Source organism: Aspergillus costaricaensis (genome assembly GCF_003184835.1).
Source record: "Aspergillus costaricaensis CBS 115574 unplaced genomic scaffold BO79scaffold_3, whole genome shotgun sequence".
Lineage (NCBI taxonomy): Eukaryota > Fungi > Ascomycota > Eurotiomycetes > Eurotiales > Aspergillaceae > Aspergillus > Aspergillus costaricensis.
Window position 1 is genome coordinate 952,940 of NW_020291803.1, and position 16,994 is coordinate 969,933.

Sequence of the window (16,994 nt, forward strand, 5' to 3'; positions counted from 1 at the left end):
CCTCCACGCTGTCTACAATCTGATAACTCGGAATTTTTAGCAACGTAGCTCTTGGCTGTGGAGCTATTATTCTGCTTATACCTTGGACGCCAGATTATCTAAGCTGGCGCAGGAGCTCACAATAAGTGCGGCTCAGAGGCAAGAGATCACATGCTTATGCAACAAGAGCTTGAGTAGACGCAAATAATTAGCGACCTGGCTACCCTAGACAACATAATTGGAAAATGGCTGCTACAAGTTCGCCTCAGCGATGGTGAGATGAATTCTTCACTCCATAGCCGCAGCTGCTCATATCACCTAGGAAGCATCTATACAGCGTCCTCACTAAGTCTGGACCCTTCAGCGATGAAGATTGGGTCCCTGGATCAGAGACGATAAGTGCTTTAGAGTCATCCAAAATTCTGTACGTGTCTGGTCGTGTTGATAATCTTGTGCTCGCTAACAGTACTACAGGGTCATGTAAGTCAAGGCGATTCTTACTCCCTTGGAATTACATGGATAATAACCAAGAACTGCTTACAGAGGCGCTGGAGGCCTAGGATGTGAGATTCTCAAAAACCTGGCTCTGTCAGGCTTCAAAGACATCCACGTCATTGACATGGGTAAGTTTGTCCTAACTTGTAAACACTGCAAATGACCAACATGTGCAGATACGATCGATATTTCCAACCTGAACAGACAATTTCTATTTCGCCAGTCAGACATAGGCAAGCCCAAAGCTGAGGTTGCTGCTGCCTTTGTAGAAAGACGAGTCAAGGGGGTAAAGATCACACCGTATGTAGGGAAGATCCAAGACAAAGACGAAGATTACTACATGCAATTCAAGATCATCGTCTGCGGTCTCGATAGCATTGAAGCCAGACGATGGATTAACTCGACTCTGGTCGGAATGGTCGATTTCGAGGATCCAGAAAGTCTGAAGCCACTTATCGATGGTGGAACAGAAGGTATGTTTGCTCACTCACGCCGACTGCAGAATAAAGCGCAACTGACCGATAACAGGATTCAAGGGACAAGCGCGTGTGATTTTGCCCACGCTTTCCTCTTGTATCGAGTGTCAGCTTGACATGCACGCGCCGCGACCGGCTGTTCCTCTTTGTACCATCGCAACCATTCCGCGCCAGCCTCAACACTGCATCGAATGGGCTCATCAGATTGCCTGGCAGGAACAGCGCAAAGATGATGCATTCGATAGTGACGACATGGAGCACATTGGCTGGGTCTACAATGCTGCTCTGGAGCGGGCGAAGCAGTTCAATATCTCCGGCGTCACGTTCCAGATGACTCAGGGAGTAGTCAAGAACATCATCCCGGCTATTGCCTCAACCAATGCTGTGATCGCAGCCGCAACTACCTCCGAGGCATTGAAGATTGCCACATCGTGCAACCCGTATCTTGAGAACTATATGATGTATGCAGGAGAAGAGGGCGTGTACACGTACACATTTGAGGCGGAGAAGAAGCCAGACTGCCCGGTGTGCGGAAATCTGGCACGCAAATTGACCGTGAACCCGAATATGACGCTTGAGGAATTCATCGAGACCCTTGGAGAACGGCCTGAGGCTCAGCTGAAGAAGCCCAGTATGAGGACGGAGGAGAAGACACTCTACCAACGGTTCCCGCCGCAATTGGAGGAACAGACTCGCGCTAATTTGAAGCTTAAGCTGAAGGACTTGATTGAGGACGGCCAGGAAATTGCAGTCAGTGACCCGGCGTATATCATCGATTTCCGCTTCCGACTGGCGTTTCAATAGACGAAGGGCCGCTGTGATGGACCGGCAACTACACGTTACGAAGAATCGCTGATGCTCTGATGATCATGTTCAAGACCTAGGAAGTCAAATCTGCTTTTTCTATCACAAAAAGATCCCAGTCCAGACTCCCAACAAGTGTAAAGAAGGTTGTCACCAACTTTTCGTAAATGTACAAAATCAACAAGACAATCCAACGCCAGGCCAATGCATTATATAGCTTTGAATCATTTTTCACGGAAGGCTGAGTCAAATGGCTTTGACTTAGCGCATAAGGTCCGTCAAGCCACGCTTCCATCTTGCGCATTTGAGCTTCAAGACCTTGACACTCTCCAGGAAGAGGGTATCACTTTCGAACTGGCCAACACTCTCGATGTTGAAGATGAAGTGGTCGCGGACGCGACCGAGCTTGACCTTGCCCTGGAACTCCTCGTGTCTCAGACACTCTCTGCTGACAGTATCCTTGAAAGGATCCACAACAACTGCCTTCAATTCGCCCTCGTGGCCCTCATATCCGCTCTCCTTCTGCTTGGCTTCCTCACGAGTGACCTTCTCGAGGCCAATAACACCGCTGGGGAAGCACTTGACGAATTTCTTGGCATCGTCTCCAATGATGGGGCGAAGGATCTTGATGTCGGGGAGTAGACGGTAGGTGGCCGTGGCGACAGGGGAGAACTTGGCATGGTCGGCACCGATACCCTTGATACAGTGAAGTTCCATCTCGATCGACTGACCAGGACGGAGCTTGGCGACCAGGATGTCCGGGTTGACGGGCTGGATTGCGTCATCGCCAGCAAAGAATTGTTCCTGGCGACCGACGGGGTGGAATGTGATATCTTTGGCGTAGACGTGCGCATTCTTGTAGAGCTTGCGGGGATCATCTTCCTCCGGGTCCGCGTTGGGGTTCTTGGTACATTCGACGTCCAAGCGCAAGACGATGGTGTTGTAGTCGGCGGGGTTGCTGCCATTGGGATCGTCGTCGGTGGGCTTCTTGAACCAGCGCATCCAGTTGATGCCCTCCACGGAACCCTTGAGGGGAATCAGACCCAGACGTTGTGCGAGAACCTCATCCTGGATGACAGAGGTGTTGTTGTGGACGAAAACGTATTCAATGGCGATGCTGGGCACCTCGGCCATGAGAATACGACGGAAGGCATTGGCAATGGAGGCGTCGACTCCGATGAGAGAGAAGGAGGATTCGAAACGCTCGTTGCGGTGGAAGTCGATCTTGAGATCCTGTTCGCGAAAAAAAGGACGTGTGAGCGCAAAGCTGATGGGACTTGTGTGGAGAAGTGGCATTGTGAGCGCGAACACTTGAGTACTACCAACGTACATTCTTGAACTTTTCGAGGGACCATTCGTGCGACTCGCCGGGCCAATGGCCAGGGAAATCTGTGGAGGGGATGTTGGAGACGGTCTCTGGGTTGATGTCGACGATCTGGAAGTCAATGCAGTCAGTATGATGGACGAAGTAGGGACAAGAGATCACGGTCGGAAGACGGAACATACCCTTCTGCGATCAAGCTCCTCCTGCGAGGGAACGAGAGGCGCCATGATGAATGATGGACTTAGAAGCCGCGGGGAAATTTGGAGGAGGAAGAGGGACAGACGAAGTGGAGGGAGCAACTGCGAAAAGTTCTTTGGCGGAAGCGGCAGTATTTTCTCGAAATTCTGCAGGCCGCAAAGGCGGAGAGACCGGTGATTATAACACACCCAGCAGTTTAAAGGAAATCGGCACTAGGAGCGGGAGTTTTAAGTGGCTAACGGCAGACCAACCAGAGACGGGCTGATGACCATAAGCTCCTCTCACGTGACTGCCCAAATTGTATCTTGCCTGGAAAGCGCAACCTCATCCAACGAGGAGCAAGCGTCAGTCCGCATCGCTTCCAATCCCCGCCAATTCCCCCTCCTTCCAACCCAATTGCGTCTGGATTGAGGGCTCTCCGCCTCGCTTCACCCTCATCCTCACTCCCCGCTCTCCCGAATGGCTGCTTCCTTCACTCGCCTGGCGGGCAGCGCGCCCAAAAGGCTCTGCCTCCGCCCCTCGAGCTTCTCCAGAAACACTGCTATCCCCAGATCCCGGACGATTTCGACGTCGCTGCCTCGCCGGTACGCAGAACCCACCAGCTACCAGGCCACCCGCCTCATCCCGGCCGACCCGACCTTCACATCTCTGGCCAACAAGGAGGGCCCTTCGGAGGCTGATGTGGGCGCCGCCCTCGAGTCCGAGGACTCTGGAGCCGGCCGCAAGATCCGCCATTACACCGTCAACTTCGGTCCTCAGCACCCTGCCGCTCACGGTGTGTTGCGTTTGATTCTGGAGCTCAATGGTGAAGAGATCGTCCGCGCCGATCCTCACGTCGGTCTGCTTCACCGTGGTACCGAGAAGTTGATCGAATACAAGTCCTACATGCAAGCCCTGCCATACTTCGACCGATTGGATTACGTCTCCATGATGACCAACGAGCAGTGCTTCTCCCTGGCTGTTGAGAAGCTGCTGAACGTTGAGATCCCCGAAAGAGCCAAGTACATCCGGACACTGTTCGGTGAGATGACACGCATTCTGAACCACCTCATGTCCGTCCTTTCCCACGCGATGGATGTTGGTGCTCTGACACCTTTCCTGTGGGGTTTCGAGGAACGTGAGAAGCTCATGGTAGGTGTTTTCTGGCATACTGAGCTGTGTGCTAGCCGCAATGACTGACATGAGCCCTTGAATTTAGGAATTCTACGAGCGTGTCTCCGGTGCCCGTCTCCACGCTGCCTACGTCCGCCCTGGTGGTGTGTCCCAAGATCTGCCCCTTGGTCTCCTCGACGATATCTACCAGTGGGCTACTCAGTTCGGTGACCGCATTGACGAGACCGAGGAACTGCTCACGGATAACCGTATCTGGAAGGCCAGAACCCAGGGTGTTGGTGTTGTCAAGGCTGCCGATGCTCTCAACATGAGTTTCACCGGTGTCATGCTGCGTGGTTCCGGTGTCCCCTGGGATATCCGTAAGTCCCAGCCCTATGATGCCTACGACCAGGTTGAGTTCGACGTGCCCGTCGGTGTCAACGGTGACTGCTACGACCGTTACCTCTGCCGTATGGAGGAATTCCGCCAGTCCCTGCGCATCATCCACCAGTGCCTGAACCAGATGCCCGCTGGTCCCGTCCGTGTTGAGGACTACAAGATCTCCCCCCCTCCCCGTGCGGCCATGAAGGAGAACATGGAGGCTCTGATCCACCACTTCCTTCTGTTCACCAAGGGTTACGCCGTTCCCCCGGGTGAGACCTACTCCGCCATTGAGGCTCCCAAGGGTGAGATGGGTGTGTTCCTGGTCAGTGACGGTAGCGAGAGACCCTACCGCTGCAAGATCCGTGCTCCTGGATTTGCTCACTTGGGTGGTTTCGACCAAGTGTCTCGTGGCCACCTTCTGGCCGATGCTGTCGCTATTATCGGTAAGCTATACCCAAACCGCCTCGACCATATTAACAACAAACTAACACATTTATTTTTAGGAACGATGGATCTTGTGTTCGGTGAGGTTGACCGGTAGAAAAGGATAGGACCGTCTGATCTCCAACGAAGACCTGTATAACAGCTCAAAGACACATGACCCTGATTTATTGGTGCCAAAATCTCGATTAGAAGTTGCAGATATACCAAGAGAAAGATTAATTGTCTCTACTATTACCATCACATTCGGCTTGTGTGCGAGTTTGTGTAACAGGTCCACCTTTGGGCTATGGCGATCTCCCCAAAAACCAGGTTCAACCTGCTGTACCAATGTCCTTTTGCTTGTTACTTTGCTTTATGGCGTTGAACTTTTTCCTTTGTATCTGTGTCGCTGATGTTGCTTCCGTCGACTGTGTCTGTCCTCCCCCTTTTTTTTCTTTCCTCCTTGTTCTCTCTTCCATAAACCCTGTGTATAGTGACTCAAAACATCGAGTATGATTTTGGATTTGGTACAGTAGTAGAAGTAGTAGTTTATGGGAAGTAAACGTGAAAATTTTAGATGTAACCATAGGGTCAATTTTCAGTTGTCTGTGTACCGAAGAGAGTGTGTGTAGCGAAATATGTATATGTATGTATATTGTAATATATAAGACAGGAGATGTAACTGTGTAAAGAAAGAAAGAGTAAACAAGAAAAAAAAAAAACCCCACACGTAAATGCATTTCATGCATAATACCAACGCTCCAGTCGAAATCCAGTTAAACTCCTTCTTCGCCTTGATAGGAATCAAGCAAGCAAATAGTGAATCAAATAGTGAATCAAAAAGGGAAACTTGAATATGATGTGAGATGAGAATGGAAGATCATAATCACGCGCCAATATCAATGCAACCATCACCACCACCACCGATTTCAGAAATTACTGAACCCCCAAAACATTATACATTATCATCATCATAATGGAAATTGATATCCCTAGGTCTCCTCCGATTATACGACACAAAGTCACTATCACCGGGAGGTCGCTCATTGCGCGAATTAGCGGTCAACATGCTCTGAATACTCATGCAGACGCTCTCGACCGTCTGTACGGGTGACCAGCCTGCTGAGCTGAGCAGATCGAGACATATTATGCCGTTGCTGTAGATGTGTGGGTGGATGGGGATGGGACGGGGGTGGTCGGAGGTGGGTGGGCATTCGATGAATTGGACTTCGGGGGGTTCTATTACAGTTTCAAAACTAATGCGTTAGAATTGTTCATGATTTGAGGGAATGTGGGAGAAAATTGTAATTGTGGGGTGGTAACAATACCGATTGGGTACTTATTGCTAAAGGTGAATTTGAGACGGTAGGTCTCGTTCTGGTAGAGCGGGTTGGAGTCGAGGACTTTGATGTCCATTTGCCATTCCTCGAGGTTTTCGGACTTGACGATTGTGATTCCGGGGGGAAGGTGATCTTTCATCTGTGATGGGGGTGTTAGTTGATTTGTGAGGGAGTGGCGCCATTGGAGTGTAGATAGTGGCTGTGATCGGTCTGGTAGGGTGAATGCTGCAGGAATGGATTACCTTTAGGAGCTCCTGTATGTAGATTTGTGTTAGTTGCAATGGTCGAGATGATGAGCGGGGTGGTAGGTGGCATGATGACTTACCTTGCTCAGGCGCTTGCCGGCAAACATGGTGGGCAGAGCGCCTCTTCGAGACAGAAGTGACAGTCGGTTTATTGGAGATTGCTCAGGGAAGATCTGGTGGGTATTAGTCGGCCAGCCTTGTCGGGAAGGAATTGTCAGATCGTGGAGGCGCACAGATGTATGACGTCTACAACTTAGGGCGGGGCGATCGACGAGACGGCGGATGAGTTGTTGGACGGGGCGGGCGCAGTGATAGACTGAAGTGTAACAGTGCTAAGGGATATAGTAGTAGTGAATGCCCGAGAAAAGAACCTGAGTGAAGAGAGACCGAGGAGGGGAACATGAAAGAGAGGGGACAGGAAGTTACTTAAAGAGGGCCGCGAGGGTATCTCCGGGCGATCATCTGCTGGCGGTGGCTGACGGGGCCGCACCCCATCACCTGATTGGTCCGGACCGATCACGCTGGGGACATCCCCCACGTGATATTCCGGCATCTGATTTGGTCATGATTAGAGTTGTTTCTACTTGGTTCATCATTATTGGGAGGCAATTACTTCGATGCGAGTCATCTACATGCGGCGTATAGTTGGAAGGTCATGTCAAGCCGAATATGAATTCAGATCACAGAAAGGAATATTATCTCCGTAAACCGAAGCCTCCATTAAAGTCCCATCTCGTTCAGCAACCCAAGAAACAGCAAAAAGAATACGCCAGATCAGTATATGGACGGGGAATCATCGAAAGTTATTCACAGAAAACAGTTCAGTGATGGTCCGTGACCCAACAAGAATGGAACCGGTGCAGCAGCAGAAAGCAAGTCTCTATCAACGCCATCCGATCAGGCCTCATGCATGGGTGGTCCGCTCACGAGCTTCACGCTCAACCTTCTCGCGCTCCTCGTTCTCCTTCACCTCACGAACCTTGGCGAGCACAACTTCACGGAAGATGGCGCCGCGGGCAATCTTGCTCAGACTGCGCTTCTTCGTGCCGGTCGCCTCGCCCTCCGCTGGCGCGGAATCCGACTTGCCATTGGGCGAGAGTTGAGGGAAGGGCGTCGTGCCAGAAGCCTTCTCTGCCATTTCCACCGGGCTGGGGATGTCCTCATCATCCTCCTGCATCTTGAGCGCCTCAATGCGGTTCGCCAGCTTGATGATCTCGATGCCTCGGCGGAGACGAGAGCGGGCAATGTAGGCACGGATCTCGGGCAGCAAGTCGCGGTCGCTGGCCGATTCACCGGTCAACCAGGTGTGCTTCAAGGCCTCATCGGATGTGACACGCTTGGAAGGATCGGGCTGCAACAGGGTGAGGATGAAGTCCTTGGCGTCCTGGGAAACATCGCGCCAGTAGCGCTCGTGGAAGATGATCTTTCCGCTTCGGCACTCTTCAATCAAGTCGGACAGGTTCTCGGAGCGGAAGGGGGAGTAACCGCAAAGCAGGGTGTAGGTGATCACACCGAGGGACCACATATCGACGGCCTTGCCATGACCCTGCTTGAGCATGACCTCTGGGGCGGCGTAGCCGAAGGAGCCCGCCATGCTGGTCAGGACCTCACTCGGGCTATCCAGCATCTTGGCAATACCGAAATCTGCGAGGACCAGAGGGGAATGGGGGTCGGGACCAAGGTAGAGAAGGTTTTCGGGTTTCAGGTCTAGTCAGAGTGGATGCCAAGATTAGTCCAAGTCCTTGAAAGTGTACAATTGACGATATATAGGACATACCTCGGTGAACGATATTGCGTTCGTGCAGGTAGTGGACGGCGCCCAGCACCTGGCGAATGGTCTGAGAGGCATCCTTTTCGGTGAACTTGCCGTACTCGCAGATCCGGTCGAACAGCTCACCACCAGTGGCCAGCTGTGTGACAATGTAGAATTTATCCTGCCATAGCGTTAGACAGGGGACCGTCTAGAGTATCCTTGAAGCAACCGACCTTCGATTCGAACCAATCGACGAAATGGACAATGTTGGGATGGTCGAGAGCCTGAAGCATCTCTAGTTCATCGTAGACCATGCGTTCGTTGCCCCGGACATTCTTCTTCAGGATGATCTTGATGGCGACCTTTCCCTTGCTGCTGTCGGCCTCACGAACGATACCGTACGTACCAGCGCCGAGTGTGCGTCCGAACTTGTAGTGGGACCTGCAACGGGTTGCACAGCGGTTATTATATGTCTGCAGATGTAAGGGGAGGCGAGCAGGGTCCTATCGTACTTTTTCTCGTAGCTTTCGGGCTGTCCCGACAGCTTGTTGAGCATATTATGGACTGTGAAATCACCCATTGGTTAGCGCTTGGACGTTGCAGAAATGGAGAGAACCAGTATAGCCGCTCAATAAAACCACCAGAGAGGTGGACGGGTGCAAGCAGGGCAAGTAGTGATGGGACGATCGAACCGAAGAGCCAGAACAGGATGAGAATGCCACCTGCATGGACGCAATGGCCCCAGGTGATGGTGGAAATCAGAGACAAAGACATGGCTCATGAAAGACATGAGGCTGCCGTTCCGGGCGCGATAGCACAGAAACCAATCAATGGCTGTCAATGGCAAGCTGGGCTAATGAAAGTGTATGCCATCGTGGAATGAACGAATGGCTGATCGGCGACGAAAGAAAAACAAGAGAAGGGAAACGAAGGAAAGGTAAAGACCTACAACTCATGGTGACTGGAGTAGAAGGGCCTTAGTGAAGGCCCTAGGGAAGGGGGTTAATCCGTGAGTAGTAAGTAGTGTGCGGTGGGCTCGAGACCAGCGAGCGCGAAGCTGAATGGGAACCCCGCACGTGAGGGAGGTTGGTAGCGGGGCGATTCAAGAGACGAGATCGCGAAAGTCGCGTTTGGAGGAATCGAGGATGAAGGTTTGAAAAACAGAAATCTGGGGGAGGAAGACGGAAGAAGTAAGTAAGTATTTGGTGGGATTAACTTCCGTACACGAGCAGCGACAGTGTCCGTGTGGAGGGTGGGAGGGGGGAAGGCTGATTGATGGTGGGTAAATCCCTCCATCCACCGATAGGGGGTAAGAAAAAAAAAGACTAAGACTAAGTAACTGGGTAAACACACGGTACCTGATCGGGGGAGTCGCTGCTTATCGCTTATGGTAATGGCTGCACGTGCAAGACTCTGGCAGGCAAGGCAAAGCAAGGCAATGCAATGCGCTGTTGTTGTCGGTCGGAAAGGAAAGAAAGGAAGGAGGCTAAACAGTTGATAGACAGCTGAAACTGACCAGAAGAGAAGAAGAAAGGAAATAATAATACTAGCGAGCCGAGCGATTAAATCTGGTCAAGGAGGGGGGAAAAAGAGAGCGAGAAAAAGGTCAAGTTCTGGCCCGGCGATAGAGTTTAACCCATTAATCCCATGGCTGCCCAGCACAGCCACGGGGGGGTTTCTTCTCAGCGGGGCTCAATCTCGAAGGGAAATCCTATCTATAGGGATTGGATGGTGGAGGTCGGAGTGATGGAGCGGCCACGCAAGGCTGATGCTCCTCCAGGCAGCGCATTTTAGTAGGCTTAGGCTGATCCATGGATGCAAGTTAGTCCCGTAGTCAGTCACAATTGGTTAAGTCTGGTGTGTTCAATCACTACATAATGCAGTGTAATTCGGATCTGGATATCCGTCTGGTATTGACACTTTGTTCACTTCACAGCCTGGTGTTTTATACAAGTGATATGTTCTGGTAGAGTTTTTTTCGACCTGAAAAATGAGGGAATCTAGAATAAAAAGTGGCTTAGGGTGAAACGGGGCCCCCAAATCTGAAATCGGCCAGCGGGCCAATGCTGACACACGCCTTTCTCCTCCAGGCTGAAACATTGCCGAACAGTCAGTCCCTGGAGCTAATTATTTTGGGACTTTGTGCCTTGGGCACCAGCCACACTCCAGAAGAAAAGGTCTCATCTTGAACAAAAACATAATTAAGAATGTCGTATTCGCTTTAACTGTTTTGTTTTCACTCCGAGTCTTCGAACTGAGACATATTGGTCACAGTATAAAAAAAGGGGCTATGTCCGCCAAGTTTCTGATACTAAACTATTTTTTTTGTTAAGTTTTTGGCCCCCTTTAAAGGATTGGCGCGGAGATGTAGCCTAAAATCTCATCTGGGATGCTTAGCCGGATTGACGCCGGTTCATTGGATCACCGTTTAGCCCTGACAGGCTGACTGACGGCCTGCTCTCTTCGGATGATTCCTGTCCTTCTCCACTCGGGCTGAATGCAGGTTTGCTGGGCTAGCCCCGTGGAAATTCCAGGTAGCTAGTTTCCTTGATTACTTACTACGTGGGCTTGATTAGGCTGTCTGACTTGCGACTTGATTTTGTAGAAGGCTCAACCAATTCATTGAGCAAGCACCTGTATTACCATAATGGGTATACTAATGACACTAACAAACATCCTATCATAAACCATAACTAACACCAAATACCTCCTAAACCATCATGGTCATCATGTATCAATCTCAAGATCTTCCCAAATACAATTCATCCAACACTCGCTCACAATACTCCCGATAATACCCCTCCCCCTTCCATCCACTTTTCTGTCCTCGAATTCCCACTGTCTGCCATCCATCCCTTCGCAGTCTAGCAATTCGTTGCTCTGTACTTTCCTTGACCCCAAACGAAGACCTTTCCTTTCCAATGTCATCGCAGCCAGAAACCTGCTTCTCTTTGACCGGACTAAAGCTCCAAAAGGATCCAGAGCGTCGCATTCCCTTGGACATGCGCCGTGCATACTGCATCTCAGCCACGTCCGTGATCATTCTATGCAACGTGGTGATGCTTGAAGTGACCTGCTGACGGAGGAAATCGATTGTCGTGTTAGTCTGTAGTTCGCCTTTGTAACCTGGTGTCTTGACTGATTGCCAGGTTCGTAAACCAACTTCCTTTTTGGGACCTGTATAGATAGGCGCAGAAGTAGTAGGAGCAGCAATCCTCAACGGCAATGGTAACGAAACCCCAACTCCTGCCTTCGCCGCACCCATAGTATGGTCCTCACCCTCGGAACCCTGCAGAGAGCTACTACCTCCAACCAACTCCCCAGACACCTTCCGCACCTTCAACGGCGAAGGAACAAGACCACGTTCATCCCCATCCTCAATTCCCTCTCCACCTTCATCGAATAACGATGCCTCACTATACGTCGAGATAGTGGTGTTGGTATAATTGAAGCTGTTGTCACTCTCACCCGAGAACAGCATCTCTTCCTCTTCGTCATCCCATTTTCTACCATCTTCCCCATCATAATCATGATCAGGACGATGGTACTCCACAAACGGATCATCATCATCTTCCTCACACATCAGCACCCCACTGCCATCATCCCAACCTCCCCGAACCTCCTCCAAAACACCCCCACAAATCCCAAACCACTCCACAGCAGCCTGCAAAAGAGGCAATTTCTGACCGGAGAACTGATGGGCCGCAAGACCCATTCCTTCATATGAAACAGCCATGTAAAATGTGAGATAAGTTTTGTATATCTATACACCCACACAAACACCATCCGATCATTTGGGGAATCTTGTTAGCACATGATCTCTTAGCCATTTCAAAGTAATATATAGTCTCGTAGTTAGGAAATAATTAAGGAATAGAGATAGGATAGGATAGAATAGTTTTGACTGTACCGGCTGCTCCGTTAGAGACAAATGTTCTGCTGCATGGGCGATGCATTGGCGGTAGTGGTGGGAGGTGTAGAGGTTTTTGATTGTGCGGAGGGTGAGGGACCAATCTATGGTTCCTGATGTTTTGGTTCTTGGTGTGGTTCTTGGGTGGGAGGTTGGAGATGGTGATGGAGATGTGGTTGAGGGTGGAGGTGATGGAGTGGTCATTTTGTTTTGTCTATGTGTATGTGTATGTCTGTGTGGGCGTACGATCGATGATTGTTAGCTAGGTATTGGTATCATGGGGATAGAGACTTTGAAAAGGCAAGAGGGGATGATGAGATGGTTTCGTTGACTTGAAGTTAGAGAACGGATATAGAAATGGTAATGAGATGCATCCACCTCATGACGCGCGTCACGTCTGGACGTGACGAGGTTGAGTTTCGTGTCGAGCCACGAGGGTCGGGATTATACAGCAGTTATCTAGACCTTGATCGTGATTGCAATGTTTGTTGGTCAGGTATTGTTGTAGTGGGTTCCTATACAGAAGTTGGGTTAGACCTGCAGTGAATGCTGAATACTTATTACGACAGGCTGTCAAACTGACAGCATACATCAGATACTATGGTTTCATTATGACTGCAGAAATTCAATTTACATCATTTTGCTCAACCGTATCATCCAGCACAAACACCGAAATATGCCCAACAGCCCTCAACGACAAGTGCTTTTACCAGCCAGAACCCATGAGACGCCAGCAGTCCGCTATGTTCTTTTCTGAAACCAGCCACAGACTAACCACCTACTCAGCCTCTGGTTTGACCTCCTCTTTCACCTCCGGACCCAGATTGACTCTAGATAAAGCCTGTCCGGTGGAATTCAACGAGTCAATGAAGCTTTCTAACAGTCGATCCAACTCCCCAGCTATCGCATGATCGTTCGCACCAGCCATGAAGAGCTCAAGCTGAGGCAGAGGGAGCTCGGGGAACAGGATCGGCTCTCCGTCGTCAGTGGTGAGCGAAGGAAAATTGGTCCGAGCCGTAGGCAAGGAGTCCGATACGGAGGAACTTGCAGACGGGACGAAGGGGAGGCTGAGGTCGATGCCTTTGGTGGGGATCGCTGTCGGGAAAGGTTCAGACAAAGAGGGATCGTCCGTGTTCTCAGAAGGCTTCTGCCACGCGTCATCCGTCTCCTCTTCTTCATCGGGACCAGGGCCATCCATAATGATGGACTGGTCGTAGTTAGGGTACTTGAAAGTATTCAGCAACTGGGGATATTCAGGACTTTTTGGGTCCGCGGGCGCCTGGCTGGGTGGTGTGGAAGGTCGATCAAAGCGGAAGGGGTCATAGTCAGTCTCAGATCCATTGGACTCGCCGGATCGAGACGTAGATGGTCGGGAGTCCCCGGGCTCACCAATACTAGAGCGCCGGACTGTGGCTGAAGGCTGGCTCTCCACAATCGGTGCCTTCAGTGTATCATACTGACTAGTATCCGTAAAGTTATCGCTGCTGACGCCCCCATCATTTGCTGGAGCGGTCATGACGGGGAATGTCCATTCCATAGTTGCACGTTTATCGGATGTGTCGGGCTCAGCCGGCTTCGTCTCTGGTTCTGGTGGGCTGGCTGGCTCAGCCTCCTCCGTCGGAGGTTGCATGAACACAGGGAATTTCCAATCCATTGTAGGAGGACGAGGCCCAGTCTGGGGCTGGAATGTCATATCCTCGGAGCCCCGGTTGCTACTCACGCCGCTGCTGGACGAACGCGAACGGCCTTCAACAGAGTTCCGGTGCTGACGCCCACTCGTCCGGTTCGCTCGAATAGTATCCGCATCGGCAAGTTGAAATGGCTGGGCCGAGGTTGCTCCGGCAGCATAGTGTGAGGAATCAAAGGAGCCAATGTCAATATCAATAAAAGTTGAGGTGACTGATGATCGATCGGTATCAGTGCGAAGCGGAAGATCCGACGTAGGGGCTTTTGGCTCGATTGGGACGAAGTCATTCTTGGTTTCATACTTGTAGCTTGGCTTGTCTTCATCGAAGAGACCCTCCATCGCTGCAGCTCCCCGACGCACACGCTCGTCAAAGTTTGCTTTGTCCTCCGGCGTCATGTCCTTGTCCGATCCGTCCTCAAATGATTCATGATCCGAGCTAGACACCGTGGTTGGACTAATTTGATCTTCCATCTCCGCCAGAGAGGCGGCCAGCTGGTCAAGATCAATGACTGAGAAGCGACGCTCAAAACCATCTGTCGTACTAAAGTTCCAGTCCTCTTCATAATCTTGCTTTTTGCCGGGGATTTCTGCTGCAGCGGCACCTCCAGGGTGGAAGAGAGAAATGCGCTGACCACCACGCTGTGACCATTGATAATAGATGCGGACCAGCTCGCTGAGGGACGCAGTAGGATATGCGTCCTCAGTATCAGCAACGTAAGGATGTGTCAATATATCTGCCATACCAGGGCGAGTGACCGGGTTGGATTCCAGGGCAAATGAAACGATGCTCTTAAGACCGTCGCTGTATTTATCGGTGTCCAACTTTGGAGTGTTGCGTGTGATCTGTCTGCCGATTTGCATACGCTCGCGAAGATTCGAGTTAGGGGGATTTCCCGTGGCGAATTCAAACAAGGTACAGCCATAGGCCCAAACATCAATCTGTAGCAGTCAGTATGGAAAAGTTTACTTCACGGCGTACAGCTCACCTCGCTACCGTACTTGTGGGCTTCACCGCGAGTCGCAAACATCTCGGGTGGCATCCAGTGTGGTGTCCCAATCCAAGTGGACCGCTTGTCCATCTGAGACTGAAGCACCCCGGCGACACCAAAGTCACAGATCTGCAGCCTTCCCTCTTCGTGGATCAAGATATTGGCAGCTTTAGATAGTCAATCGCAAGCCCGGTAGCTTTAAGGTAGTTGCCTACCTTTGATATCTCTGTGGATGACGCCGGCATCATGAATGGCGCGTAACCCAGCAGCAAGCTCTCGAGCGATAGGGATGATAAACTTTTCCTCAAGCCGGTCGCCGGTCGCTCGCATCTGCAGTAGAATGACATTAGCACACAGATAGAAAATATGCTTACGAAGGCAGAGAATGGCAAGAGGAATGCACGCACCAAGGTTCTAACACTACCACCAGGGCAGTATTCGCAAACCAGCCACAGTTGTGAGTGGATGGAGATTGCCTCGATTAGTTCGTTGATGTTCCTCGCACCCGCGTCCTTGACCTGCTTCATCACCCTAATTTCGTGTATAAAGTCCTTGATCGACTCATCTCTGAAGTCACGAACAGTTTGATAGTCCACAGAATCAATATCCATCACCTTGATGGCAACGACCTTACTGGAGGGAAGCTGGTGGCCTTTGTAGACGCGTCCGTATGAGCCCTTTCCGATCAACTCCTCGAATTCATAAGGAGGTGTATTTGTTTTGGCTCTGCGGCACATCTCTCGGACAGCAACACCCTGTTCACGAGCAAGCTTTATGGCTTCGGCCTTATGCTTGGAGAGGGCAGCCACCGCCGGGTCCAGAAAGCGCGATCCACGTGAGGGATCCATGGTGGAATCGGAATGCTCTGTGGGTAGCGGATGATCTTGTAAGCCAATGGTGGAATCAACTGGTTGTTGACAGATAGAAGGCTGGCGGGGCCGGATGAAGGTCTCGGGACTAGGATGATTCCCAGCGTCCAAGGGTATAGAGGGGAGAGTAGGTTGGGCACCTGGAGACTCACAATCAAATGCTGGGAAACACTCAGTAGGAGAGACAGGCGTGATGGGAGGACCGAGAGGGTTTCCAGGGGAATGGAAATTCACCGGAGGAAATTGAGGTGGAGTGTGGATGAAGGGTGGAGAGAGGGGGGAGGAAGGATCCCAGTAGTAGCCTGTGGGTAAGACTTGAGCTCGACGATGTTCGTAGGAATTGGGGAAGTGGGTGGATAAGGGAGCAATGGTCAGGGGAGGCACGCTGATTAAGAACGGGTCAGCAAGGGTCAATCTTGGTGGTGCCGTTCTTTCCTCTTCTTCTTTGGACCGTCCTGGCCAAAAGAGGTTCTGAAGAGCCGAACCAATCTTGGAATCCGAGCCTCCAGTACGCGGCGAGTGTCTGTGGAAGTTACGACCAAAAGGGTAAGTGTGCGAACGGAAGAGTCGCCTTCGACGGAGAGAGTCGCCCGCCTTGGTGGCACGTGTTTCAACTGGAGATTGTTCGTCCGGTGTTTTTGAGGTGGCCTTCCTGCCGAAAAATGGCAGTCGTTCTCGCCTACTGCCTGAGCGCTGGTGAGATCGGTAAACCGGTTGCTCACTCGCGCTCTTCTTATGCAACAGGCCCCGCTGCCGACGGTTATTTCCGTCCTCGAACAGACTCTCGTTTGGGCCTATATAATGATTAGCTCTTCCAAACTCGAGTCTGAGTTCGACGGAAACTTACTATTATGCCCGTCTAGGCCCGCTACGCTGCCTTGATTACCCCCCTGGCGATACTCCTGCCAGGCTTGGGGACTGCAACTAGATCAGCATTTATAACCAAGCAATTAGGATGATGCAAACCCGTCGGCGCGTTCGCAGGGCTCAAACGAGCTTAGACCTGCCATTACCAGGGATCACGCA

The 16,994-nt window shown here is 51.2% G+C and overlaps 7 protein-coding genes across 7 annotated transcripts; 2 read left to right on the top strand and 5 right to left on the bottom strand.

Annotated features, from left to right (window-relative positions):
- Positions 1 to 1,804, top strand: BO79DRAFT_284703 (NEDD8-activating protein UBA3). The gene is made up of 6 exons (XM_025688277.1): positions 1 to 253; positions 302 to 403; positions 454 to 459; positions 523 to 602; positions 651 to 947; positions 1,003 to 1,804. Exons 1-6 carry the CDS (start codon positions 225 to 227, stop codon positions 1,752 to 1,754), a joined length of 1,266 nt encoding a protein of 421 aa, XP_025544048.1. The 5' UTR covers positions 1 to 224; the 3' UTR covers positions 1,755 to 1,804.
- Positions 1,805 to 1,812: 8 nt separating this feature from the next.
- Positions 1,813 to 3,353, bottom strand: BO79DRAFT_165820 (DNA-directed RNA polymerase core subunit RPC40). Its single transcript, XM_025679274.1, has 3 exons — positions 3,261 to 3,353; positions 3,085 to 3,189; positions 1,813 to 2,987 (listed from the first exon to the last, which is right to left on the bottom strand). Exons 1-3 carry the CDS (start codon positions 3,303 to 3,305, stop codon positions 2,016 to 2,018), a joined length of 1,122 nt encoding a protein of 373 aa, XP_025544049.1. The 5' UTR covers positions 3,306 to 3,353; the 3' UTR covers positions 1,813 to 2,015.
- Positions 3,354 to 3,624: 271 nt separating this feature from the next.
- On the top strand, positions 3,625 to 5,697 carry BO79DRAFT_165822 (NADH-quinone oxidoreductase subunit D). Its single transcript, XM_025679275.1, has 3 exons — positions 3,625 to 4,407; positions 4,475 to 5,195; positions 5,256 to 5,697. Exons 1-3 carry the CDS (start codon positions 3,736 to 3,738, stop codon positions 5,291 to 5,293), a joined length of 1,431 nt encoding a protein of 476 aa, XP_025544050.1. The 5' UTR covers positions 3,625 to 3,735; the 3' UTR covers positions 5,294 to 5,697.
- Positions 5,698 to 5,898: 201 nt separating this feature from the next.
- BO79DRAFT_206952 (ubiquitin-conjugating enzyme E2) lies at positions 5,899 to 7,159 on the bottom strand. The gene is made up of 5 exons (XM_025682079.1): positions 6,994 to 7,159; positions 6,841 to 6,933; positions 6,758 to 6,769; positions 6,504 to 6,654; positions 5,899 to 6,414 (listed from the first exon to the last, which is right to left on the bottom strand). The coding sequence occupies exons 2-5, from the start codon at positions 6,865 to 6,867 to the stop codon at positions 6,131 to 6,133; spliced, it is 474 nt and encodes a 157-aa protein (XP_025544051.1). The 5' UTR covers positions 6,868 to 6,933; positions 6,994 to 7,159; the 3' UTR covers positions 5,899 to 6,130.
- A 253-nt stretch (positions 7,160 to 7,412) lies between these two features.
- On the bottom strand, positions 7,413 to 9,966 carry BO79DRAFT_206953 (serine/threonine-protein kinase). The gene is made up of 5 exons (XM_025682080.1): positions 9,463 to 9,966; positions 9,026 to 9,077; positions 8,747 to 8,954; positions 8,538 to 8,694; positions 7,413 to 8,467 (listed from the first exon to the last, which is right to left on the bottom strand). Exons 1-5 carry the CDS (start codon positions 9,467 to 9,469, stop codon positions 7,665 to 7,667), a joined length of 1,227 nt encoding a protein of 408 aa, XP_025544052.1. The 5' UTR covers positions 9,470 to 9,966; the 3' UTR covers positions 7,413 to 7,664.
- A 1,287-nt stretch (positions 9,967 to 11,253) lies between these two features.
- BO79DRAFT_137286 (uncharacterized protein) lies at positions 11,254 to 12,249 on the bottom strand (the record flags this gene model as incomplete). The annotated part of the gene is made up of 1 exon (XM_025678113.1): positions 11,254 to 12,249. The coding sequence occupies one exon, from the start codon at positions 12,247 to 12,249 to the stop codon at positions 11,254 to 11,256; it is 996 nt and encodes a 331-aa protein (XP_025544053.1).
- Positions 12,250 to 13,201: 952 nt separating this feature from the next.
- On the bottom strand, positions 13,202 to 15,947 carry BO79DRAFT_137679 (putative serine/threonine protein kinase; the record flags this gene model as incomplete). The annotated part of the gene is made up of 4 exons (XM_025678132.1): positions 13,202 to 15,049; positions 15,097 to 15,266; positions 15,315 to 15,429; positions 15,507 to 15,947. The coding sequence occupies 4 exons, from the start codon at positions 15,945 to 15,947 to the stop codon at positions 13,202 to 13,204; spliced, it is 2,574 nt and encodes an 857-aa protein (XP_025544054.1).
- Positions 15,948 to 16,994: the final 1,047 nt, after the last annotated feature.

Excerpts from the sequence above, each read along its gene's own strand:
- BO79DRAFT_284703 (XM_025688277.1), top strand. The coding sequence starts at position 225 with ATGGCTGCTACAAGTTCGCCTCAGCGATG. Across the intron at positions 603-650 it reads CATCCACGTCATTGACATGG|ATACGATCGATATTTCCAAC; the intron begins GTAAGTTTGTCC and ends CAACATGTGCAG. Across the intron at positions 948-1,002 it reads TATCGATGGTGGAACAGAAG|GATTCAAGGGACAAGCGCGT; the intron begins GTATGTTTGCTC and ends GACCGATAACAG.
- BO79DRAFT_165820 (XM_025679274.1), bottom strand. The coding sequence starts at position 3,305 with ATGGCGCCTCTCGTTCCCTCGCAGGAGGAGCTTGATCGCAGAAGG. Across the intron at positions 3,190-3,260 it reads AGGAGCTTGATCGCAGAAGG|ATCGTCGACATCAACCCAGA; the intron begins GTATGTTCCGTC and ends ATTGACTTCCAG. Across the intron at positions 2,988-3,084 it reads CCCTCGAAAAGTTCAAGAAT|GATCTCAAGATCGACTTCCA; the intron begins GTACGTTGGTAG and ends TTTCGCGAACAG.
- BO79DRAFT_165822 (XM_025679275.1), top strand. The coding sequence starts at position 3,736 with ATGGCTGCTTCCTTCACTCGCCTGGCGGGCAGCGCGCCCAAAAGGCTC. Across the intron at positions 4,408-4,474 it reads AGGAACGTGAGAAGCTCATG|GAATTCTACGAGCGTGTCTC; the intron begins GTAGGTGTTTTC and ends CCTTGAATTTAG. Across the intron at positions 5,196-5,255 it reads CGATGCTGTCGCTATTATCG|GAACGATGGATCTTGTGTTC; the intron begins GTAAGCTATACC and ends ATTTATTTTTAG.
- BO79DRAFT_206952 (XM_025682079.1), bottom strand. The coding sequence starts at position 6,867 with ATGTTTGCCGGCAAGCGCCTGAGCAAG. Across the intron at positions 6,415-6,503 it reads TAGCAATAAGTACCCAATCG|AACCCCCCGAAGTCCAATTC; the intron begins GTATTGTTACCA and ends AAACTGTAATAG.
- BO79DRAFT_206953 (XM_025682080.1), bottom strand. Across the intron at positions 8,695-8,746 it reads TCGATTGGTTCGAATCGAAG|GATAAATTCTACATTGTCAC; the intron begins GTCGGTTGCTTC and ends ACGCTATGGCAG. Across the intron at positions 8,468-8,537 it reads ACGCAATATCGTTCACCGAG|ACCTGAAACCCGAAAACCTT; the intron begins GTATGTCCTATA and ends CACTCTGACTAG.